At 39.2% G+C, this 25,379-nt stretch overlaps 1 protein-coding gene across 2 annotated transcripts in view; it reads left to right on the forward strand.

Annotated features, from left to right (window-relative positions):
* The first annotated feature begins 60 nt into the window (after positions 1-60).
* The window catches only part of SPECC1L (sperm antigen with calponin homology and coiled-coil domains 1 like), a 73,099-nt gene continuing 47,780 nt past the window's right edge, over positions 61-25,379 (forward strand). Inside the window, exons 1-4 of one of the 2 annotated variants that reach the window (XM_054843844.1) lie at positions 61-209; positions 15,451-15,640; positions 21,026-21,185; positions 22,197-23,830. In XM_054843844.1, the coding sequence (XP_054699819.1) occupies positions 15,488-15,640; positions 21,026-21,185; positions 22,197-23,830 (1,947 nt within the window). In that variant the 5' untranslated portion in view covers positions 61-209; positions 15,451-15,487. Of the gene's footprint in view, positions 210-299; positions 734-15,450; positions 15,641-21,025; positions 21,186-22,196; positions 23,831-25,379 lie in introns of those variants that run through there. The other variant, XM_054843845.1, reaches the window with a different exon arrangement.

The raw sequence follows: 25,379 nt of genomic DNA on the forward strand, positions 1-25,379 counted from the left end.
GGCCTGGATGGGTTCGGCGCCTGCGCAGTGCGGTGGCGCAGCCCGCGAGGGGCGGGGCGGAGGGGTCCCTGCTGTCCCCGCGCGCCCCTCCGCGCCCCCTCCCCCTCCCGCCGGCGGCGCTCGCGGCCCGGCCCGGCCCGGCCCGGCCCGGCGCGGTCCCGCGAGACTCGGGCCGCGCCGCGAAGAAGCGGGAAGGAGGCGGCTGCCCGGTAAGCGCCGAGCGCCGGCGAGCCTAGCCTAGCCTAGCCCAGCCCAGCCCCGACCCCCGCCCGCCCGCCCGCTGAGGGGTCGCCCGCGGCCGCGCAGGCCCCGGTAGGGCCTGTGTCCCAGGCTCCCGCCGCTCGCCTCGCTCCCGCCGCCCGCAGCGCCTCACCGTCGCGGGGAGTCCCCTCCCGCGCCGCCTAGCCCCCGGGCTCGGTCTCCTCCTCACCGCCGCCGCCCCCTGTGCCCCGAGGGGCCGCCGGCCGCGCTGTCACCCCCCGCCGCGCCACTCGCCCTCTCAGCCGGCCGCGGCGGTGACAGCCGTCCCGCTCCCGCCTCAGATTCCCCCGCGCGCCGCAGGGGCCGCGCGCTCGCCCGGCGGCGGCATCCTCCTCCCTTCCCTCGCTGGCTGAGCGCGCCGCGTCGTCCCTGTCACCCATTTTGTGACTGTCCCTTCGCGGCGCCGCCGGCGAGAGGCGTCCCGGGGTGCCCGGGAGAGGCCAGCTCGCCCGTCTGGCTGGGAGGCGGTGAGGTAACGGAGGGCTTCGCGGTTCCCCGCTAGCGGGGCAAGCTCAGCTTTGCCCGGGTTTGCATCCCGCGGTGAAATAATTTGTTTCACGCTGCTGGCTTGATTCTGCGGAGAGGGATGGTGGTGGTGTGCGGGAGAGCTTTCTGAGGAGAAAGGTGGAGTGCCTGCACTTCGGCACCTTCGTAGCTAGGTTTTGGTGTAGTGAGGAGGACCTTTGTCTGGATTCGGGTCGCATGCTTGTCTGGAGGGCCGTTTTTCTGCATTTTTATAACTGAAAGATCCCCCAAGTTCCAGCTTTGTGCTTGCTGTCTGCCTTCCTGTGCTTCACGGTATTCATTCTTGAAGCCTTACGTGACCTGGTAGTGCCAGGGATGGAGGAAAGCAGGTTCCTATAGCTGGGCCAAAATCAGAGAGTCACCCGCCTAAGAGTCTTCTATACTTTGTGTCCTCGGAGAGAGAAACAATGCAGTGCTGATGCTCAGCAAACTGCATGCTTCTCTCCACAACAGCATCTCACCGTCTGTGATTGCATGAAGCGTCTGTCTGTGCTAGGATCTGGAAAACATAGTTCTTTTGTAGCAGAAAATTTGTCTTGTAAATGGTTCCACTGGGTGAAAAGTGTTATGAAAAGCTGTAGATTCTGTCAAAGGACATAGTCTGTGCAAGCTCTACTCACCCCAAAAGCAAACATAAACCTTCTGTTGCTGCTTCCTGCTTAATTAATGGTATGGACTTTGGCTGCTGAAGTGTAGGCAAACTAAAGCCAGTGGCTACTTTTAGCACTCTGTGGATCATAATATAGTTTTGCAGTAACTCAGAGGTACAATTTTTCCTCCCCCCTCCAGCCTAGTTGATTGTTGTTAGGTAGCAGCTAACAAAAATGAAAAGAGCAGGTCATTGTAAACAGTCTGAGATGAAAATTGAGCAACTGAGATGGGAGTAGTCTCTTGTTTCTTGTAACACTGCCACTTAATTTTCAGTTAATGGAAAAATCAGATTCTAGGCTGGAAGACTATATGAAATAAGAGAAAAGAAAACTTGATTTTTCAGATGCTTTTGTATTTCTGAAGTCTCATGTTTATTTTTCTTTCTTTATTGAATACAATATGTAACTATGAGGAGCAAAACATCTCAGATCTTTTTAACTTACTGTACCATTCCTGTCAAATACAGTGCCATCTAGATAAACGTTGCAGTCCGCATTTCCCAGTTCTTTTATCTGCTCAAGTCAAAGAGCTGTTTGTTGACATGAATTTTGGTGTGATCATTAATAAAGATCTATGTTCTGCCTTTAGTAGTATAAAGGACTGTTTCATTAAAATTGTGTGGAACGTCACAGTGGGCAAACCTCTCTGCAGGGATTTCCAGTTCCCGTGGACTGTACTTTTTATTGTGTTTTGCAGCTTACCAGCTCTGTGATGTTTTCCCTTTCCCTCCATGTTCTAAGACAGTGTGGTCCCTGTGGCCTTCCAGGCATGCTACCAAAGGCGTCTTCTGCATCAGGCTTGAGGAGAGGCTTGAGCAAAGGTTTCCCTCAATGGAGTGTGTCCATAGTAGCAAATCAAAGCAAATCTGGGTGTTAGGCTGAGGTCTGACATGTGATCGTTCACGCTAGTAAATTGTCAGCATGGTCACTAACACGGCTTAGTGAGGGCCACCTAGCATTTTCCTTGGCCATAGCTGGACATCATTCAACAGTGGCAAAAGGAATTCTCCAAACAGACATGGGACATGGCCACCCTTTTCTGGACGGGGGAGAAGGGAAAGTGATTTTGGCTGTATAGTCACAAATCAAGCAGTGCAGGTTTGCCTCTGGACTGGAGAACAATCTCTGGCCTTTGTTAGTTACTAGTGTAAGGTGTAGCCAATGAGTTTTAGAAGTTTCTGCCTAAGTGCATGTTGGAATAGTTATTTTTATGTTGCAAAGATTTCATTGTACTGAATAGATGAGGTGATGTACAGTTAACATTTTAGGTATGAATAAATATATACTTACAAGTAACATGGTGAAGGGAAATAAGTTTGTGCCAATTTTGCTTTACTGTTAGTATGAAAGAAGAAAATATATTCTCAGAAGGTGGAGGTATATGATGGAAACTCCTTAAGAGTTCTTTCACTAACATATTTCAGAAGTTCTTTTTTTTTTTTTTCTTGCCTTGATCTTGCAATGTTGGAGCCTGTCTTGCCAACTAGGATCCAGTTCTAGAAGTGTATAATGCTATTAATGTGACTGAATCTCTATAGCCCAGTGGGGAAAAACAGCATAAGAAATGTTATGCTTGTACTTCCTGGCTTCAAAAATTACCTTGTTTGATCTTATTTTTAGTCTTTATACTGAAAAAGGGAGAAAAAACGGGTGTTAGAAGCTGAGTTATATACTTAGTCGTGACTAGTCACAAGGAACATATTACTTGTTTCTTTTGAGCTCATTCCAACAGGAATGGTCAGAGAGGCCACCATTTGGAGCATTTAACAGTTTAATGCAGCCTGCAAGTAATCATAGGATACTATCTTTTATCATATAAAAAATTGATAATTATAGTTTTCACACATGCATGCATGATTTTCTTTGGGAAAGAGGACGTTTTCTTTACTGTAAAGGCACTATAACTTTTGATCTTCATTTTTGTAAGTAAATGTCTCGGGATAATTTTGCAAAGAACTGACACTGTGTTGCAAGTAAGTGGCAGAACTAGTAGCTTCCCAAATTACAGAACAGAAGAGTAATACAAGAATAAATTGTGAAGTTAAGTAAAAGGAGACTTTTTAAAGAGGATCAATCTCCAAGGTTTCAGTACCAAAAAAAAAAAAAATTTGTAATTCAGATCTAGCCATTTGTTACATATTAAAGGGTTGTAAAGCTACTTAAACAAAATTTCAAGAGAGAAAAGATCTCATTTTTACTTATTTCAAGACTTGGTTTGACATTTATGAAAGGTAAGACTTGCATAATCCTCAGTTAATTTTATTTTCCAGGACTATTTGCCAAGCAACTGACTAGTATATATGCAGTTTTATTCAGGAGAATAAACTGTGCATTTAACATCTAGTATTTAAATAGTATTAAAACAGAATAAAGGTAGTATTGAAGTACTTGAGTGATGTATTTGATGACATCAGCCTGAAGGTATTGGTATTTTTCTGATGCTAAAAACATTTCCTTGGCTTTGGTCATTTAGCCAGTGTAGGATACGTGTTCTGCGCAGGTACACGCAGTGAATAATGATTTCCTGTGGGATATACGTTTGGGGGGGTGGATGGAAAGCTTGACCAAGAGGCTGGCGTTCTTAACACTCCTTGAAACTTTGTGTTCTTCTTAATACATTTCTATATACGTTCTTAATTAAAAGCACACGGTGGTTTTGGCAGATGGAGCCTTCTTGAAACTTCGGCTACAGAATTTCGTTGCTCTGTGAGGGTTGGTGCTGGAGAGGCTCCTTCAACACATTTCGCTGTTGCTATGATGTTGGCAGTCTTCATATTGACAAGTCTTAACTGACACAGACAAGTTTATAAAAGTGATCTATTAGAGCTTGACTTTCTCTGTTTAGCCATAGGATTTTTTATTTTTTTTACTTTTCACTGAGTTGCCAAGTTGTACTGAGCTTAAAGTTTCTTTTATTTAGCAAGCTAAGTCACACAGATTTGGTAATGTGTATGCATTTAAATTTGCATCTGTTGCGCCGTTAAAAATCTCTTTTTTTTTTTTCCAAAAATGGTCTTCTCTGTTTCAATTTGCTTTTCCTTAAGTAACCAGCATTGTAAATAGTTAATGGCAAATATTTCCTTCGAGTCCCTGAAGGTCTTTTCTGGAGGAAAAGAAAAAAAATTAAAACTGTTCTTTATAGACATGATTCCTACCACAAATCTGACTAAGTATGTTCACTTGAAGTTCTAGTTTTGCTTTTATTTTTTTCTGGACCAAAAGATATCTTTCCTTGCAGTGACAGAATCATGCAAGGCTACTTTTTATCTGCACTCATTTATATCAAATGGACAATTGCATGTCTCTTCTCAAAATGATGAACTGCTTAAATAGACATGGTGGCTGGAAGTTGTTGTCATCAAATTATTCTTGGCTTATGATTTGTAAATGTGAGATGCATCCTTGAGTGTGTACTACCACTGGGTTTGACTGTAACTGAGAACTTTTCATCAAGAATTAAGATGGTAAAATGAACACTTTCTAATATAAACTTTTCCCCCCACAACTGTTGCTTTTCTTTTTAACCTTATACAAAACTGCAGGAGAGGATTTCTTCACCCTGTAAGTATGGTTATCCTTATGACTTTGAAACAAAGTTTAAGGGTAATGTTATGCCATTCTCCAAAGGTTTTGCTAGTTTGCTATGGTAGATGTTACTGTGATTTACAACCAAGCTCAGGCACAAGGAGCTGATTGTCTCAAAGCCATAGAGGAAAATGGGCAGATGTAGGACAAGAACCCAGAATCCTGATGTAATAGTAAAGTATCCTTGTTTCATAGTAGGTAACATCCTTTACCAATATAGAATCATAGAATCATAGAATGGTTTGGGTTGGAAGGGACCTCAAAGATCATCTAGTTCCAACCCCCCTGCCATGGGCAGGGACACCCTGCACTAGACCAGGTTGCCCAAAGCCTCATCCAGCCTGGCCTTGAACATTTCCAGGGATGGGGCCTCCACAGCTTCTCCGGGCAACCTGTGCCAGTGCCTCACCACTCTAACAGTAAAGAATTTCTTTCTAACATCTAATCTAAATCTGCCCTCTTTTAGCTTAAACCCATTACCCCTTGTCCTATAACTCTGCTTAATTAAGTGAGCATTATGAATTTTCATGGATGGCCTATGCCCCTTTCTCCAGTGCTGTGGTCATTGGTCTTTTTCTTCTTCCAGTTGCAGTCAGTACTCTAACACACAAAGGCTAATGGAGAGTGAAGCTGTTGGAGGTCCCCATGGCTTGCGCCATTCCACAGTGCTGTCAGCCCTTCGTTCTTGTCAACTCAAAATATGGGGGCTTGGTCCCATATCTTTGGACCACTAGCTTTTTATATGTCTTGAGTGACTCTCCTGACTTCTGTTTGTTTCCCGCTTCTAAAGTTATCAGTATTTTCAGCCCTAAAGCTTGTCATTAGTGGCAGGAATTGATGATTATTGATACATCAGTTGTCACAAAGAAACCAAAACTGCTGGTTATGCCATGTGCTCCTAAACTCTATATTATGCTTCAAGGTTTGATCTTCCATATGCTGATGTTCTAGGCTTTGTACCTGTTTCTTTTTGCTTTTTAACTATATGTATCTGATTGAAAGATACCCAACACTTTCAAATTCTTAGTAAACAGTATAAATTTGTTTACGCAAGTTCACTCATGAAAAATACTAAAAACATTTTAAATAATATAGTTCTAAGTGTGCACGTGAGATTTTAAGCTATTTGCATTTCAAGTTCAGAAGTAAATTTGCTATATTAAAAACATAAAATTATCCAAATATGCATTATAAGAAGTTCTTGACAGTTTTCTGAAAATGTTTCTGATATGTACCTGTAAAAATAGTGTCTATCTACAGAAGAAAATGCCATTAAGTCTGTAACTTATGGATGTTAATGTTGTCAGTAAAGGATACTTGGAGGAAAAAATAACTATAAAGACTTCTGTATAGCATTTTTTAGTAGAAAGACTGCATTTTTCTGGAGGGAATGGGAAGGGAAAACTATTTTGAGGCCTTCAGCCAAACATCAAAGACTCTCCATGAAACCTGGAGGTACAGGAGCTTTTCAAAGAAATAATGTAAAAATGTTTCACAATGGAAAGTGCTAAAGTGTTAGGCACTTGGCATACCACGGTGATATCTGCAGTCACATCAAGTAGGGATGCTGTACTGATCCTTGGCTTTTAGTATTTTCCCGGGCTCCATCCCCATGTAGAGTCCTGCATTGTTCCAACAACCAAACTATCGAAGGACACAGGGAGCCCATAAACTGCTTAGTGATTCACCCTTTTCTGGAAGGCTTGGAATAAAAATGTGGAAGAGAAACAGTATCTTACCCTTTTTCCTGGGGGCGGGGGGGGGGGGGAAGTGGCTGCAGATGGGAGCCTATCCATCCTGTCCCAAAGACTTTTCTCCTATATGACTCAAATGTATATCCTTGGGCTTCCACCCTGGCTAGGTAAATGCTCCTCCCCTAGTGATACCAGGGTATTTAGTAAAGATTTGCATGCAGTTCTGTTTCTTCTCTGTCTGTCAAGCCTGAAGCATTTTAAACTAAGTAATGAGTGTGCTGCTGACAGGTCTTGGATGTGAAGGCAGATGTGAGTTGGAGCACCGTATTCAAACCAGTCTTCAGACCCTCTGTGGTGGTCTGAGTGCCCTATTTTGTCTTGTGTTGATTGTTTAAAAATAACAATTATCCAGTTCCTCATCTAGCTTACCACGTGGCTCCACAGAATAGTGTGGCTTGGAAAGTGGTGGTGGTTGGGCAGCAGTAAGAGGTTCATTTAAATCAGGGCTGTTGCTGAGTGTCCAATAGCCTGAGACTGAATTAAAACAAATTTGGGGCTATACAGTCTCTGAAAGGGTGAGCCTTCCTTCTTGTTCCCAGTCCAGCTGCTTCCTTTGCATAGTATCTAGCAATTATAAGGTGAGTCAGATCAGGACTGATCTGACGTAAAAAAACCAACTCATCAAAAAATGAGCTATGATCTCTAGAATTGAAAGAAGGGAGAGGACTGAGGAAGGGGTGGGACTGCCTCTTTTAGTGGCAGGGTACAATTAAATTATTTTCATGACTAGCTTAAGCAATCCCCAGCAGGCACGTCCCTCCCCCAGGCTTAGCAAGGCTGGCTTGTGGATGGGCCATTCCCATCCAGGCCATTCCCTTGGTCCAGCTGAGACCAGGAGGGTTCTTCTGAGGCTGGGAATCCCAGAGCGGTAAGTACCTGGAAGCTGGGAAGGTCCTCAGGGGATGTATCTCTATATGCTTCTCCTGTTCTCTATTTTTTTTGGTGCAATGCCTTCAGGAATGTTGCCAGACCAGGTCAGTGGTGAAGTGGACATAGCAAGCACCCAGTCACCTCCCAGTTCCAGAAGTCCAGGCAATAGAAGGTCCTCAAGTTGAGAATACATTAGTCAACAGCTGGTAAGAACAGATATGTCATCATAACCATGCTGGAAACAGGATTTGGGTTTTGCATAAACTGAAGATCTGATAGAGTGTTTTGGATGAACATGGGACCTGATTGAAGTTATTCACTTACATCATAGGTTTTACCTGTAACATACTTGTGCTGGGAGCCGTTGGTCTAGCTCCTGAAAACAGCATGTTGCACGACCTTTCTCTGTCCCCCTTTTTCTGATGGAGCTAGGCTACTGCCTGCCTTTCTTCTCCCTGTGAACTTCATGCTGCAGAAGCCTTTGCTGCAGTTGTTCATACAAGGGTTCAGCTGACAACATTTCAAATGGAGAAGAGGGAAAAGATCACCACTGGTCACCTACTCTAGCCAGCACTTTTGGGAACAGCAGTGCTAGAGACAGAGTACGTTGCAATGAGATGTTATCTACTGAGCTAGTCAGTTTGAAACAAAAGGAAGCTGTTGTGTTAGTCATGCACCTTTTGTTGTGCTATTCTGCCAAATTCACTCGTCTTAAAATTGTACATTGCTAGTTTTGAAAGTACTTCCCTGGCAGTGCAAGGAAAATTTCCACGTGTGCAGGGGAATCTGATTGTTGTTTAAGGAATATAGTATATACTTAGGGTTATATGACATTAAATACACCTTTGTAACTGGAGGGTTATTGATTTTTGTTATAACACTTTAGAGCATGCTTGGAATGATGGTGGATAACAGTGCTTTCAGTTAATGTGGTTAACTGACCAAGTATCACTTCTTAGACTAGCTGCTTTTATAGTTAAAGCTGGCCAGTCCTTTGACTGGGAAATTTGTTAAGATTTTTTTTTTTTTTGCCCAGAAAACCTACAGTGCCAAAATAAGAGTTCATTCTATTTTATTGGAATATAAACCTAAGGGGTTTACAGAGAAGGTTGATATTTCTGCTATTGATATGATATTTTTCATTAAGTTTATTATCAACGCCAATGAAACAAAATCTATGTATTAGTAATGTGGATTGTATTCTCATCTGTGGTGTGAGCAGCCATAGTTAATGGGCATGCTGTGGGCTACTTAGCCCACTTAGAATATTTTTTTTAATCAGCTCTAGGATGGATACCAATAAGGTATAGATTTACCTGGTCTTTTGTTCTGGTTTCCAAAACTGCAATTAAAAAAAAAAAACCCAACCAAAAAAACTAAAAAGCTTCTGAAGGTGCACTCAATGTAGATGTTAGTGCTGAGACTGAGTTATGGACAGTGGTCCCTGTCCTTGTGAAGCAGATTCCCCACGATAGGAAGAATCAGTTGGATTTGGTTGACAAACAGTTGTTTTTTCTTTCCTCAGCAGTGGTTTGAAATAGCCATTGTTTAAAGTAGGAGCTTGAAAACAAGACTACGTTATTTACTTTTGCTATGAAAAGGCTTTTAGAGCACAGTTTGTAAGTTTAGGAGTTCTTCTGTAAATGTTCCTGTCACTTGTCTGGAATGTTAAGTATTGCAACGGTTACACATTGCTCACAGCAGTTACAGCTCTGAAGTTTTCTCCAAAGAAGGAGTAGAGAAATTTAGGTATATAACAGCCAATTCTTGTCCAAAGGTCTGGTCTTTCCTCCCTTCTGTTTAAAAGAGAAGTAGCAGTAGCAAATGTGGCTTGAAAACAGTGGATGGATTACGTAATTTAAAGGTAGAATTCCTATTTTTGTAATTCCACAACTTGTAATGGAAAACTGTAAAGGCCCTTTTGAATTTTTAAGATAGAAAGTAATAGGAAAGTCATTCCTCTCTAAATAACTACCTGCAGCAGTTGTTCCAAAATTGCAGCACCCATAAATCATTGACATCTGTGTATTTTCCTCACGGCATAAGAACGAAGCAGACACCGCCCTGACTGGAGCAGGGATACGTCCCACCTGGTGCGCTGGGTCCAGCCACGGCTGTGAGCGAATGCCTAAGGGAAAAAAAAAAACCCGAAACCGAAGTCTTCCCTCCTACCCTGACTATGTTCCCATCCAGCAATTGTTTTTGGCTCAGAGGGGTTTCTGAGCCCTTTGTGCTCAGCTATTTACCATCCGTTAGGGAATTTCTCTACCTTGTGCATGTCCAGTCTCCCCTTCTACTTGTCCTTCATGCAGCCACAACATTGTTTCAATCTGCATTAAAAATATGGCTCATTTTTCTTACCTTGAACTTGTCTCTAACGTCATTTGTTGGTCCTTGGTTTTAGTACTGGAAGAGATGGTTAACAGCCAGTCCCAGTCTTTCTCGATGCCATCCAAGATTTGATAGGCTTTTGTCATATTCTCTGTGAGATGTCTCATGGGAGCTATTATATACCTTCGATCTTTTTTTTTTTGCTCCTTGCTGAACCTTTTTCAGGTCTATAAGAAATCCTTTATTTGAAGTTGAGAGACCAGAACTGCACATACCAATTAAGTGTGGGTAGATGGCAAAAAATTGATTTGTTGAGTGTGATATTTGTGTTTTATGGTTTGTTCTCTATTCCTTTCTTTAATAATCCCTGGAATTGCTTTGCTTTTTTTGCCTTATTCCAAAAACTGTACTGATAGTTTAATGAAGCTGTGAATCAAAACACTGAAGTCTTGCTGAGCAATACTGATGAGTTGAGAGCACATTGATCCATGAAACTGAGGTTGCTTTTCCCCAGGAGACAGATTGCTTTGTGTTTACCTACATTTAATTTTGTTTGCTGTTTTTATTGTCCAGTTAATCTCATAAGGGTCTTCTGTGATTCCATGCAGTTTCCTGTTATCCTTGGTATCTTAAATAACCCTCTAGCATCAGCAAACTTTCAAGTTACTAAAATTGGTGGCTTGATCTTAAGCAATAAAACAAATGTACTGCTTGCTCTAGGCTTCTGGAATCCGGTGGTTAATGGATTATGTTTTTGGAATTATTGAGCAAGAGACATCGTTTTAGAGTGCTTGTGCAGCTTGCAGGCTGAAAGTTTGAGCTGTGGATGTTCCAAATCTAGAGAACTCTGTCTCTTAGTATGTAGTTTATTCCATATCGCAGACATTAAGTTGTTGGTGACTGTCCTGTCTTGCCTGCAGAGACTTGGGGAAGTTCTGATTGTATGTTTTACAGGGGGTTGAAGAGGCTGTACTTCATAATCTTTTCTTCACAGTTCTGCCTTTTGGGACTGTGTAACTGACCTAAAAATGTCATTCCCTAATTATTTGGGCAAAAGTTGTCAGCCTAAATATATCAAAACTAAGGAACTTGTACAAATAGAGATTGAAAGTGGACTGATTCCATTGCTCTTAGATGTGAATATTTCTATTTTCCTCTGTATTTGATGTTTCAAAAATGCTCAGTATCCTCAAATTTGAGGGATCATTTGTTTCTACTTTTCTGGAACTCTTAAAAGATAATTCTAAGATTATTTATGATTTTCTTAATACTTCACAATTTTTAATAGATAAAACTGCTTAGTACCTCTTGATACTTTGTATTTTCAACCAAAGACAAAAAGCTAATACCTTTTTTGCTGCTTAACCTTCTCTCACCTTACAGGCACAGGAAACTATTTTTTGTACTCTTGTAATTGAGCCTTACTTTTGTGACAGCAGTATTAGCATAAATAAGCATATTAAATAGTGGATGAGGTTAAAATAAGAAATCATACCCCTTCGTCCCCCTTCAGTTTTCAGATTTCTAAAGAGTATATAAGAGTAACCCTGAAAGCATTTCATGTTGGCTGGGTGGATGTATCATATCAGTTTACAGTAAAGAGCAGAGCCATGCTATTGGGCAAAACACTTTTAAATTATTATTTATGGAGTTGTATTTGCAGTGGGTATAAAATGCAGGACTAGTTTCACATACCTCCACCAGAGCAACAAGAGCACGCTCCTGAAAACGATTCCCTTTTGTTTCCTATACTATGTGTGCTGTGGAAAGAGAGACGTCTGGGAAAGGATACAGGTTAGAGCGAATAGTTACATTTGAGTTTAGGAATGCAGTCATTCTATCTGATATTTTGGGCTTGTTTTGGCTTTTTTCCATCCTGATTAATTTTATAATTGATACTGTAGTGCTAGCATTAATCAAATGTTTTCCAGCAACGTATCGTGTGTGTTGATAGATGAGTATTTTGTTTAGTAGTGTGATATGAGGGACCTCCAAAAGTCTCTTTTGACTGTCTCATGGAGTTACAACTCTTAATTCCACTGCAACTTTTTAGTGTTAAGCTTCTACTTCACTATTTTTTTTCTTCTTCCTTTTTTTTTTTTCTTTTTTTGAATTGTGTGTAAAGGGAAAGGAAGTCTTCAGTAATTCCTTCTTTCTCCTTAGGGCCTTTATAAGCTACAGTTTTATATGCAGTATTTGCTTTTTAAAACAATAGTGAAATCATATTTTAGCTCTCATTTGAATTATTAGTGTTGTGTGTTAATCTTCAGAAAGCTTTGTTTGGCTAGTGAACTTTATTTCTTATTTTAAAATCTAGCATTTGGCAGAGACAAATTTATTGTTGGTTCCTAATATTGTGTCTTCCTAAGGAATGTGGTATTTGATAGAAACATAAAGGTAGTCTTTATCTGTGATATCTGCCTTTTGAGAAATTGGGTGAAATAGGGCTTTTCCTACTTACAGTTCAACAGTATTGATGTCTTGTGTCTTCAGTGCCAAAACCCCATCCTCTTTTTCCTTCCTGGAGAAGGTGGGAGGGGAGAAATTGGTACCGAGAGGTCATAAATTCACTTTACAGGCCTGAGTGAGCAGCTGCTCTTAGAATCTGTAATACTAGATAATGTCTTGTCCTTATTTTATTAAGTTGGATTCATTTGTATCTCTTTCTCAGTTTTTAAACTATAATTACACAATCTTCTTTTAGTAAGAAAGTAACGAGTAGAGCTTAGTTTCTCTGTAAGAAAAACAGGAACGGTGGTACCTCCCTGTCCTTTAAGTATCTTTGACGTTTCTACCTTTGAGTTTCAGTAAATCACAAATAGTGTTTTTCAATGTCAAATTTATGGATATTTAAAAGTAATGCTGTGATGAAACATGAGGATTATACTTAGTTACTTTGTTTAGTTTCACTTACATCACTTTGCTATGCAGTTGTTCTTAAAGCAAATACTGTTGCATGTTTTCAAGAACACTTCTGAAACACGCATTTTTTAAAAAGCCATTATGGATGAGAAACACTTGACTTCACACGGCCTTTTGTCACTGATGACCTCAGTGATATATTTGTAAGAGTATAAATGGTTTGTACTGTAAACACTAATGTAAGCCTATATTTCTTTTTGAGATTATACATCCAGTGGGTTGTGTTACTATATTACTTGTTATAATAAGCAGATCCCAAATGTATTGATCTTCACACAAAGATCATGTGTGCACTGTGTATCTGGCATGATGCAAGATGTGTCAGACTTGATAAATGTGTATTGCAAACGGCCATTGCTGGATGTCTGCACGCCAGCTGGAGCTACTGCTTGATCTGGATTGCCAGACAAGGTTGTCAAGCTCTGCCCAAATGTATGGTAGTCATATTGTTGCCAGTACCCTAACCTTCATTATAGCACTGGTTTTCTAGCTCTATGAACTGTCAAAAAGATACGGTTCTGATTTACTGGACTTGTTGCAAGAGTATTTTTTTCCATTGAGATAATTTTTTAAATGCAGTCAGCTTCACAACAAGCGGTGCGCTGAAAATGTGATTATTTCTTAAGCATGCTATGGACAACATTTTTTATGTAGTCTGTAGAACATCAAAATATCATTCAATAGTAATGATGCCAGTTTTACTAAACAAGTCTATCCTCTTTGGTCTTTTCAGCTTTAGTTTTCAACTGAGTAAGATCAAAAGCACAAGTAAGTGTTCAACTCATAAACATGAAAAAAGTAGAAATGTAAGTGTGGCGACTTGGTCCTACCTGTAAATATTAACATCTGCTTCTGGAATCCAGTAGGCAGTTGTACCATTTAAAATTATGTGTGTATAGCAAACATATTACCTTCATGGGGCTTTTCTGGTTTGGGTTTTGGTTTTCTTAGGAGTGTCTCATTTCAAATTATCTCTCAATTATTTAATCTTCTGTGAAGGCGTTCTGATTACTAGTAGCCGTATGGCAGGCCTGGTGCATTTTTGACATTCTGATGATGAAACTGCAACAGCAAACAAAGTTTTCTGTGTCTGTTCGTGCCAGCTTTCAGAGCTAAAGGGAATCTGGAAGCTATAAACAAATATTTTCAGTGTCTTAAAATGAAACTTCCTGTTGCTTCTGTTAACAGCATTTAGGGGTCTGAGGATGCAAAACGCCTGGAATTTTACTGACTTTGATAAAAGTCAACTTGAGGTGTACTTGTGTGCAGCTGAGGTGCTGATGGGGAGGAGGGAGTGTGTGTTAGCATATGATGTTAATTGTGTTAGCTGAAATTAATTAGTACTCTTGATCGCTGTGTTTTTGTGTAGCACATCTCATGTACTCAATCATCAGTCCGCTTTTTGTGCCTTTGAAATGCTTCAGTTTTTAAGAGATAGAAACAACTAGATGTGTTTCATGGTTCTAATCAGCCACAGGATATTGGGCTCAGATAAACCTGATCATTTACTTCCACCCAGAATCTGTAAGACTGAAAGGGGAGTGGAAGTTTTCTTCTCTTAGTTTTCCATCCTATGTCTTCTGACTCAGGAGAGACAAAAAACCCCAGCTGCCAACTATCCCACTCTTGCAAAAGGGAGGAAGGTCCTGATGTCACTAGTCCTTCTGGTAGTCCGTGCTTCAAGTTATGGCAGTTGGCCAGTCTACTCTTTCTTAGGTTGTCTTCCAGAATTAGCAGGTCTTGTGATAACTGCTATGTTTGGGTCTGCTGCAGCTGCTCCTGGTGGGAGTAAAGTCAGCTTTGTTTTCTTGGGTTTTGTTTATTTGCTCATGGTTGGAATTACGGTATTGACAGTTGTCTGCTGTTTGAGAAAACTTGAAGGCAAGGTAAAAATACTGAAGTGCCCTGACTGGGGCCCGTGGAACACGGTGGGCTACTTCTGGTTTCTTCTCAGAGATAATCCTCATATGTCTAGTATTAAATTCTGTAAAATCTCATGTGTTTATTAATGTGACTTTTAATAATAAATGGTTTCAGGGAATCTGAATTTTTCAACTTCTTTTAATTTTTATAAAATACTTTTTTCTCTGTAACTGCTATTACTTTCTCAGTACTTTAGTTACCAAGCTGGTGGTAATCTTTTCTCAGATCCAGTGTTGTTGGTAGTCAGGCTGTTGCCTGAATACTCCCACGGTATTTTCCTTCCCACAGCCAGAAATAAAGAACATTGCTGCCCTAATCAGCCTTTCTTTTGCTACCTAACAAGTGAACTCGGCAACATGGGTCACTTATAAAATATCCTCGGTTCAGTGCCATTTGTGGAAAGAGAACTGAAAAAAATTATAACTTGGAGTGGATCTGTAGGAAGTGCTTAGTTCTTGGTAAAAAATCCTTTTCAAAAAAAGCAAAAGCCATTGGTCAGTCACAGGCAGCCTGTTTGGCTCTAATTTGTGGTCTTTACTGCTATATTGGGACTTGTGGTCTTAAATAGAGCATTATAAAAAAGACATTGCTGTATTTTATATTTAAAATGTCTGTCTTTCTGCTTGTAGATTTGTTTGTAAATGCATCATAAACAGACAGCCCAGAATGAAGAAAGCAAGCAGGAGTGTTGGCTCAGTGCCCAAAGTGCCTGGAGTAAATAAAACTCAAACAACTGAAAAAGCCAAACCAGAAAACGGCTCCTCAGTGTCTGCAGTAACAAAACTCTCCAAAACTGGGACATCAGCATCTCTTTTGAAGGTAATAACCAATAGAACATTCTGCTTATTTCTATTTTTTACAAGAAAGCTTTAAAAAGAGTAGAATTTTAAGGCATATCTTTAATGCAGCTTAGAGTAGACGTTTCTTATATGAGTAACTGTATACTTGGCTATTCTGCAGAAGGAGCAGAGTGGAAGTTGTTGCATTCTGATGAATGTTATTAGTAGTGTCAAGTGTTATGCTTGAATGGTGTGTCTGACTAATGGGATTTGATAAGAGCTCTTTACAAATTCTGAAAAAAGAACTAATTGAGGTATCTAACATGACAAACTTTTTGATATCAGTGATCCGTGTCAGGTCAGTGCAGCTGCATTCTTCTAGCTGTTTTGGCCTTTGCTTTGTGTGAAGTACTGCTTGAGCTGAATTTTCACAAGTTGATTCTTGCTTCTAGAACAAGTTCAAAGGTAGAGGTTTTCTCTTATATTAGCAAAACAGGGCAGTAGATGTAAGAGCATATGGTTTTCAACAACCAAGAAAATAATACATACTGAGGTGTGCTGGTGTGGAGTTTTCACCTGGGAGTGAACATGACTGGGTTGGACGGATGGTATGAACCTGCCTGGTCTGCCTCCCTCTCCTGGCATGGAAACATGGCTGGACCCACCTCCTTTTGCCTTTCTGCAGCCCAGTGTGCGGAGCTGTGGCGCTGCTGCTGCTGCTGCCCTGGAGCAAATGAACAGAACAAGGAAAAGGGCTGGTGTCTGCAACTGGGACCTGAACCACTGCCACCTACAGGAAGCCAGATAGACCATTTAAATAACTGGCAAATAAAGACCTAAGAAGTGGTAAGGGCTGAGGTCTCTCTGTAATAGCTATGCAGGATTACTGAAGTCAAAAGGTGTGTTCCCTTTCTCTCTTTTCTTCTTGCTTTTCTTTTATGGAAGAATGCTTAATACTTTTGCTGAGGAACTTGCAAGCCAGGTTTCAGCTAGATTTTCCCCAGTGCCACCCCTTTCCTCTGCCACCCAACATATCTTGCAGTTTTCTTGACTTTAAATAATCTTTTGATGCTTGTTGACACTAGTTATTTTGTATTTCTAGAAACCTCTCAAAGAATACAGAAACAAAAGTCCTTTGTAGTTTACTTACTGAGTTTCTTATGTCATACCTCTCAGTGTGATAGAGGAGGGTGATCTAACACTGAAGAAATTTGACCCAGTATGTTTTCACAATTTTGCTTATGTTAGTAACACTTCTGGCTATGTTTGGGTGTAGGATTAAAATTTATGACAATTGTATGTTTGAGGCACGAGGAAAATTTTTCTCTTAATTATTAAGACTTATCTCAGCTTTATGTTACAGCCAGGCTTACTCATATAGTTGGATGTCTTGTTAAGCTACTGTTGTGCCAACTGTGTGACTTAATGATGACTCTTATCTGCTTTGAGTGTTCCATACTTATACAATGAAATTAGTTTGTATTTCTTTGACTTACTGATACTGGAAAATCACATTTATAATTGCTAGCTTGAAAGAAGTATCAATAACAAGTTGTATTTTTAAAATAATTGTATAGTTCTATATTTGATCTTGTTGATGAAGCATTTGGTACATTGTTTTCCTCATAGCGGTTGTAGGGTCTTCTCTTAGACTTGATGAATTGGTGTGTCTGTTGTGAATTTCATTTAATACTCCTTAAAAAAAAAACGGCATTAAATAACTTTAATTGCAACAGCTTACTAATTTATTTGGTCCTCAAAGTAAGTGTGCGTATAGGTATGGACAACTTTGAGTTGGATATTGAATGAAAGGCCACTATTAAGGAGTAGAAATATACACAGTACTGTACCAATCTTAATTCAGTCAATCATAATGTTGCAAAATTGAAAATTACTTTGTAATTATAGTCTGTTTTGGTTTTTTTTATCCCCTTCATGATATAACCATAGGCGGATATTCAGCTTTGGGTGGGCTTCTTTCTCTATGCATTGTTCCACAGATTTGTTCTTTTTTGTGGAGTTTTCAAAGTGTGCGGACAATGAGTACAGGAAGAAACTGTGAGACCCACCCTTCTGTACAGCTGAACACTGTTCCAGAGGTGGTCTGTCTGTCTACTTTAGAATGCCTTTTTGTCGGTTACTTTTTTGTAGGTTTTTGGCTCCCACTTTGCCCAACTTTTGTAAATGTTCAGCACCCCCAACACCCCTCACACATTATTACAGCAGAAGGTTGACTGCCAGACACTTCTAGTTTTAATCTGTCAAAAAATACTCTGCAAATAACAGTGTATTCTTATTTTTAAGTTCACTGGTTTTTTTACTTCTTTAGCTAATGAGCTTGTGATCATGCTAACACTTACAACTGTAGTTAGATGGCAGCTGTACTTCATACAAATGAACTGCAAAATCCAGTGTCCCTGAAAACCCAGGACTTGGACACCAACATTTGAATATTAAAAATTAGAATGTGTTTTCAGTATTCATGTGTCTAGCCTTCAGTATTCTGTTTGCAAAATGCAATAACTTAATTACAGATTGTTGTGAAGTTTGATGTTTGAAGCACTTAAATGCATCAACAGCAAACATCAAAGAAAAACCCAGGCAGGAATAATTTTTTTTATATATATATATAAAAAGAGATTTGAATGAGGTGCAGTAAATAGGATACACATGTTGAGAAACTAAGATGAAATGAATTGTAGTTGTGATCATTCAAGTTTCATTGCACCGAAAGAAAGATGTGGGGGAAATAGAATATTACTTGTATAATTATAAAGTGTTTTTTATATAGAAAATAAAAATAGGTCTAGATAAGCATTTCTAATTACAATATTTTCTAATTTTTCATATTTTAATGTAGGAGTTTTAATGCTAAGCAGGATTACACTGTTTTCAGTAAAGGGGAGAAACTGTTCTTCCTTGAGGAAGGAGCTGTTTAATAAACATACGACATTGATTTTGCTTCCATTAAAAATATTTGCTACAAAAATACTTTGATTTTTAAAGTCAAGACTGGTTGCCATTATTGCGTTAAGAAAAGAGAGCTGCTGGTTTGTAATTTTTCCAAAGCTTTGCTAAATAGTTTTGTTTGCCAAGAGTATACTGTTACAGTTTTGAGAAACTGTTTACTAATTGGCTGCAGAGGAGGCAGTGCCTTCCAACCTAGACTAGAAATAGTTTATGGGTAAGTCAGAAGAAGAATGGCTGTCTTAAATTCCTTTGTTCAGCAAGGGCTGGAGATGACTAATGTCAGAAAGTGTATATTTTACTTAGCTGTTTTGTTTTTTTTTTCTTCAAGCTGACTCACATCTTGACCTATTTGGCTTGATAACATGTACTTGTACTATAAGTGTCTAAAAGCTTAATCTAATTTCCCTGCTCTTTCAACAGGGTAAAAATGCTGACAGCTAATAGTCCGTTTGAACTATCATGTTTGCTGACTGATTAGCAGATTCAGTAGCAAAATAGAAAATCGCTGTTCTATGCCTTTTTGTAATAACTTGTTTTAGGTGATAGTTGCATCACGAGGTTGTTTCCCTCCCCCTCTACCCCTATGCCCACAAAATTAGATTAGATTAGGTATGAAAAATTAGATTAGATATGAAATCTGATTGGGTTACAGGTTAACGGAGGATTGTCATACAGGAATAGTTTGTGCTCAGGTCTTCGCCGCCACACAAGTAGTGTGGGCTTTGTTGATTTTGTAGCCCTCCAACATTTTTATTTTCCCCTTGGTACTTACATTGCATCTGCTGTTTTGCACGGCTGTGTGACATAGCAGATCAAGGAACTGATCTGGCTCCTGGGAGGAAGGAGCCCTTTGAAAAGGCTTCAGTTTACACAGCACAGTATGAAAGCACATGGAGAAGAGTGGGATAGAACAACAGTGGCTTTTTCATAGCAGAAAAGCCAGCTTAGATGCACATCAAACTAGAGCCTCAGAGTAGTGTGTTTTCTTCTGGCCTTTTATAAACCTTTTTAGAAGGCTATACCATTTCCTACATGATTCAATAAAAACATTCTTCTCCTAGAGGATTCTAGACCTGTTTCTATCCATAAATTATCTATATTTCTAACAAGTGCCTGCAGAACAAATATGTTCTCTTCCCAAGCTCCCTTTTGTTTTGCAGCTGCTCATTGTAAATGGCACAAATCCCTTGCGCTTTCCACAGTATTGTAATCAGTGTTCCTATCTGTTCTGAAATTTGCACTTGCAAAAAGAAACTGTATAGAATGGAATGAGATGCACCTTTTTTTTTTTTAATTAAGCAAATGTACCTTCATTCTTAATGTATAGAATTGTTATGTCTGGCATATAGTTTTTAACATGAATATGTATGGGAGCTAGAAGTTATAAACCTGCAGAATTTAAAAGTCATGATGTAAAGCAACTGGTTAAGTCCTAAGCACTACCTCTTAGCTGGGATGCTGGTTGAGACTTCAAATGTGTTATCCAGCTGAATAATACAGTTGCTCAAGGAATGCTGCTAACACAGCTGTTTTCTTTTAATTTTTCTTGCCCTTATAATGGGAAGAATGTTTAGCATATTTTGATTGTTTCTTCATTTGAAAAATTGTGTTTTAAAGAGTTGTAAAGTCTGCCGATTAATGCTTAAGAACTTAGTATATTTTAGAGTATGCTTTATTCTGAAAGATGTATTCTCTATTTGGGAATCCAGTTCTTGAGACTCCTGTGCTTACTGCCTTGTCACATTCCAGGTAGCTTTTGTGGCTAACAGTAGTTTCAGGAATGGTTATACGAGGTCAGAAAAAGTCCATCAAAGAAATATTCCTGTCTCTGAGAGGGCCTAGTAAAGAGCATGAAAACAAGGCAAGGATATATGGTGAGGATGGCTTTTTGCCCCTCTCTGAGTACTGTCCTAGTCTCTAGTGATTTGTGGCTTAGTGTTTTGAGCTAGAAAGGGTATTTTATTAATGTCGGATTGATTTTTGTTATTGTTTGGTTTGATCTTTTTGTTGTGAACTTGTCCACCAGAAAATGCTTGATCATATTCTATTGAAGGACATTATACTAACTTCCTAGTATTTGCTGGTTTAATTCTCTAGGAATCATCTTCATTTTTATGCTTAAGCAAACTTTCAGTCAAAATTGAGAAGTGTTCCACTGTGTTGTGTTACTGTGCTTAATTTTTTTTTTCTCCTTGTTATTGAAACATTAATAATTTTGTCTGGGAGAGAGGAGACTCATTTTCTGTGGTCAATCATATGTAAGGAATTGAAGTTCAATTTCAACTTACCAACTCTGCACAGTGGAACGCATTTATACTTTTCAACATTCTTACACAGACACATGACTAGTCAAACATGTACTTTTTTTAACTGATGGAATCTTTAACAGAAGAAATGTTGGCTATGCAGAATTCTCAACCAGCTGTCTTAAAGCTGCTTCTTCCCTTTCTTTCAGACTAAGAGTAATGATGACCTCTTAGCGGGGATGGCTGGTGGTGCTGGAGTGACAATGACCAATGGTGTCAAGGCAAAGAAGAGCACTTGTGTGTCAACAGCATCTTCAGCTTCAGGGACAACCATGAACAGTCTGGAAAATAAACCCAAAACTATTGCAGGTAAATGGATATATTGATCCTTTAAGATGGTAGTTGGGTAGCTTTTTATTTTCATAATATGTATTGAGGATCCAGGCTGCCTAACGAAGTGGTCAGTAAGACCACGGTCAAATGAAAAAACTCCTGTGCTCTTTTCCTGTTTTTTAATAATGTAATTGTCTTTTTTGGAGGGTGTTCCTTTTAATTTTTTCAGTACTGATTATACAACTGCTATATAAAACTAGGTAATATAATTAATATAGAGAATCATAGTTTTGTCTAAAATAATTTAATTTGTCTAAAAAATTCCATGCCATGAGCACTAAATCTTTAAAATGTGATCACTTGTTGCAGTCAACTTTTTGGACATTCTGTATTGCTTTATAGAAAAAAAAAAAAGTAAGAGACCTTTCAGAAACTGCTCAGAAAAGTGAAATTTAGTGTGTTGTCAATATGGATGGAAATATGTCTTGCCTTCCATTGCTATGTTTTGGATTCAGTAATGCTTGCAAAGCTGTAAAGCGTCTGGAAATAAAGTAGTAATAGTCTATCCTCGTCTTTATGAAATGAGATGAAAATACAAAACCCCTTAACTTTCATTTTGGGGAATCATAATATGCAATTAAATGCACTTAATATGCAATTAAATGCACTTAAAAGCTTGCATGCAAATCTGCTGAAGAGAGAGACAAATGTGAACTTGTAGGAATAGCACTGCTGCAGTTTTAGTACAATTTGTCAGAAGCTGTTGAAGACAAAAAAGCAACTTGTAAATGTTAATGTTGAAGGTCTAGCTCATTTTCAAAATACTGGTAAAGCACAGCAATTGGTAAAGCTTGTATCAATTAAAATATAACTGCACTGATTGATGATTAGGTTTGTATAGGTGTTTACTCTAAATGTATTTTATGAAATGTATTTACCAGTGTGATTCAGAAAATCAACCACTGTATTGCTGATATAAAATAAGCAGTCTTCTATAACAGATACTGTATTTTAAATTAATGTTCCTAACTTTCAAAAAACATATAGGTACAAGTTCCACAACTAAGCGTAGCACTTCATCTGGAAATAAAGAGTCAAGCTCTTCTAGAGAAAGAATACGTGATCGTTCTCGTTTAAGCCAGAGCAAAAAGCTACCTTTGACTGGACAGGGGACCAATGATATGGTACTGGCAAAACGCTCCCGTAGTCGCACCAATCCAGAATCGGATATTCGAATGAGCAAGTCCAAATCAGACAATCAAATCAGTGACAAAGCTGCATTGGAAGCAAAGGTGAACGATCTTTTAACATTAGCAAAAACTAAAGATGTGGAAATCTTGCATCTGAGGAATGAACTAAGGGATATGCGCGCTCAGCTGGGACTTAACGAAGATCACCTTGAAGGTGATGAAAAATCTGAAGAAAAGGAGGCCATTGTTGTCCATCAGCCAACTGATGTAGAGTCTACTTTGCTACAGTTACAGGAACAAAACACTGCCATCCGAGAAGAGCTGAACCAGCTGAAGAATGAGAATCGAATGTTAAAAGACAGACTAAATGCATTAGGCTTTTCTTTGGAACAAAGGCTGGACAACTCTGAAAAACTCTTTGGCTATCAGTCTTTGAGTCCAGAGATTACAGCTGGCAACCACAGTGATGGTGGTGGTACTCTGACATCTTCAGTGGAAGGTTCTGCTCCTGGATCAATGGAAGACTTGTTAAGTCAGGATGAAAACACTTTGATGGACAACCAACATAGTAATTCCATGGATAATTTAGACAGTGAGTGCAGTGAAGTTTATCAGCCACTGACATCAAGCGATGATGCCTTAGATGCTCCATCATCTTCAGAGTCTGAAGGCGTACCAAGTATAGAAAGATCTAGGAAGGGAAGCAGTGGCAATGCAAGTGAAGTGTCCGTAGCTTGTCTGACAGAACGGATACATCAGATGGAAGAGAATCAACACAGTACAGCTGAAGAGCTTCAAGCCACACTTCAAGAGCTTGCGGATTTACAACAAATAACACAGGAGCTAAACAGTGAGAATGAAAGACTTGGAGAGGAAAAAGTAATCCTAATGGAGTCTTTGTGCCAGCAAAGTGACAAGTTAGAACACTTCAGCCGTCAGATTGAGTATTTTCGGTCCCTTCTAGATGAACATCATATTTCTTATGTCATTGATGAAGATATGAAAAGCGGTCGCTACATGGAGTTAGAGCAACGTTATATGGACCTTGCAGAGAATGCTCGGTTTGAGCGAGAGCAGCTGTTAGGTGTTCAGCAGCACTTGAGCAACACTTTGAAGATGGCAGAACAAGACAATAAGGAGGCCCAAGAAATGATAGGGGCTTTAAAAGAACGAAATCATCACATGGAACGGATTATTGAATCAGAGCAGAAAAGCAAAACAGCAATAGCATCTACCTTAGAGGAATACAAATCCACAGTAGCCAGTGACCAGATTGAGATGAACAGGCTGAAAGCTCAGTTAGAGCATGAAAAGCAGAAAGTGGCTGAGCTGTATTCTATACACAACTCTGGAGATAAATCAGATATACAAGATTTGCTGGAGAGTGTCAGGCTGGATAAAGAAAAAGCAGAGACATTGGCCAGTAGTCTGCAAGAAGAGCTGGCACACACTCGCAACGATGCCAATCGATTGCAAGATGCCATTGCTAAGGTAGCGTTTAAAACAAACTGTTGTATTTTAACATCCCATATATACCGTGACTTACTGTTGGTCACTGCAGTTGTTTTAGAAGTAAAGGATTAATTATGAGGTTAATTGGATTGCAGTAGTGTTAGGACTGATTACTTTCTCTTAACTTTTGTTATGAAAGTGATGGAAGCCTTTTAAAAAAATTATATGGATACATTCAGCCACAGGGTAACTGTTGTGTTGCTTTTTAAAATACTGGTATTTAAACTCCACAACTTATTTCAAGGGCCAAACTTAACCAGTATTTAAGATGCTGTATGAAATTTGTGCTTAAATTGCATGTCTTCTGCAAGAGTTTCAAGGAGTTAGTGCCAAACTGGTGGAAGAGTGATGTCACTGAGAAAATACTGGGAGTCAAAGTGGAGGTGATAGCCCAGCTGTTGATGACTTGTAGGACCTTTCACAGGTGTTGAGAGCATATTTTCAAGTTTCAACTTACTCAAGCTGGTTCAGTTAACTTAGAATAAACTAATGATAAAGAAACAGAAAAGTGTCTTCTCTCTCCAAGCAAGAAATGACTTATTTTCAGGTAGACAGAGATTTTACCAAACTTATTTTAATTTATTGAGTACTTATTTTAGTTTTAAATGGGAAAAAAAATCAATAAACTTTTAAACAATTAGTATTAAATATGGCAAATAGACATGGGTTCTTTTACTCTAATGATCCATCCAGGAGCAGCTTGTGTGTTGACTGTCGGATCAAAATGTATATTGCTAGTTCTAGAACAGCTATTTTGACTCATATATAACTAATTTATGTAGTAAATATATCTAGTAAAAGCATTTACCATAATTTAATATAAAAATAATCATAAAATGTATTTAGAACTTTATGCATTTAAAGGTATATCTTCCTGATGAGAAAATTTATGCCAAATTTAATATCTGAACTATGTATTAGTTGCAAATCAACATGTTAGTCATGATCACCAGCCAGTTAGAATCAACCTTAATTTGGGAGGGGAAAAAAAATATAATTTTAATAATCAAAGTTGAGTAGTGCTATTAAAATAAGAAATACTGAAACAGATTATTTAAAGCAGGGCATTTTGTGGATTAAAGTTGGTGCCTGACTGTATTGACCCACCCTAAGCCATGACCTTATTTATCTTGTTTTTCTGACACCCTATTTTTGCTGTTGGGTTAATGTTGTTGTGCCTCTAACTCCAGCTTGTTACTTCTTGTAGTTTAATGAGGCAGGGTAAAATAGTCTTGCTGCTCCTGAAAGGGAGAAGTCTAGTACTTCTTCTTTGCCTGTTTCTTTTAATTCAGTTCAATAGTTTGTAAGACTCCTCTGGAAACTACTTCAACTCACTAACACATCTCACATACAAATGTGAATCCTGCTACTTAGTTAAGGAAATGAATCATCTCACACTAAAACTGATGCACAGAAGAGAGCAGGCTTTTTTTTTTTTTTTTTTTTTTTTTGGCAAGAGAAAGAAAGGGTAAAGAGTTTCCCCCTCCACCCCCTCCCTTTTCCATGGCAGCTAGATGTTAAATTGGAT

This window comes from Grus americana, chromosome 16, assembly GCF_028858705.1.
Source record: "Grus americana isolate bGruAme1 chromosome 16, bGruAme1.mat, whole genome shotgun sequence".
Lineage (NCBI taxonomy): Eukaryota > Metazoa > Chordata > Aves > Gruiformes > Gruidae > Grus > Grus americana.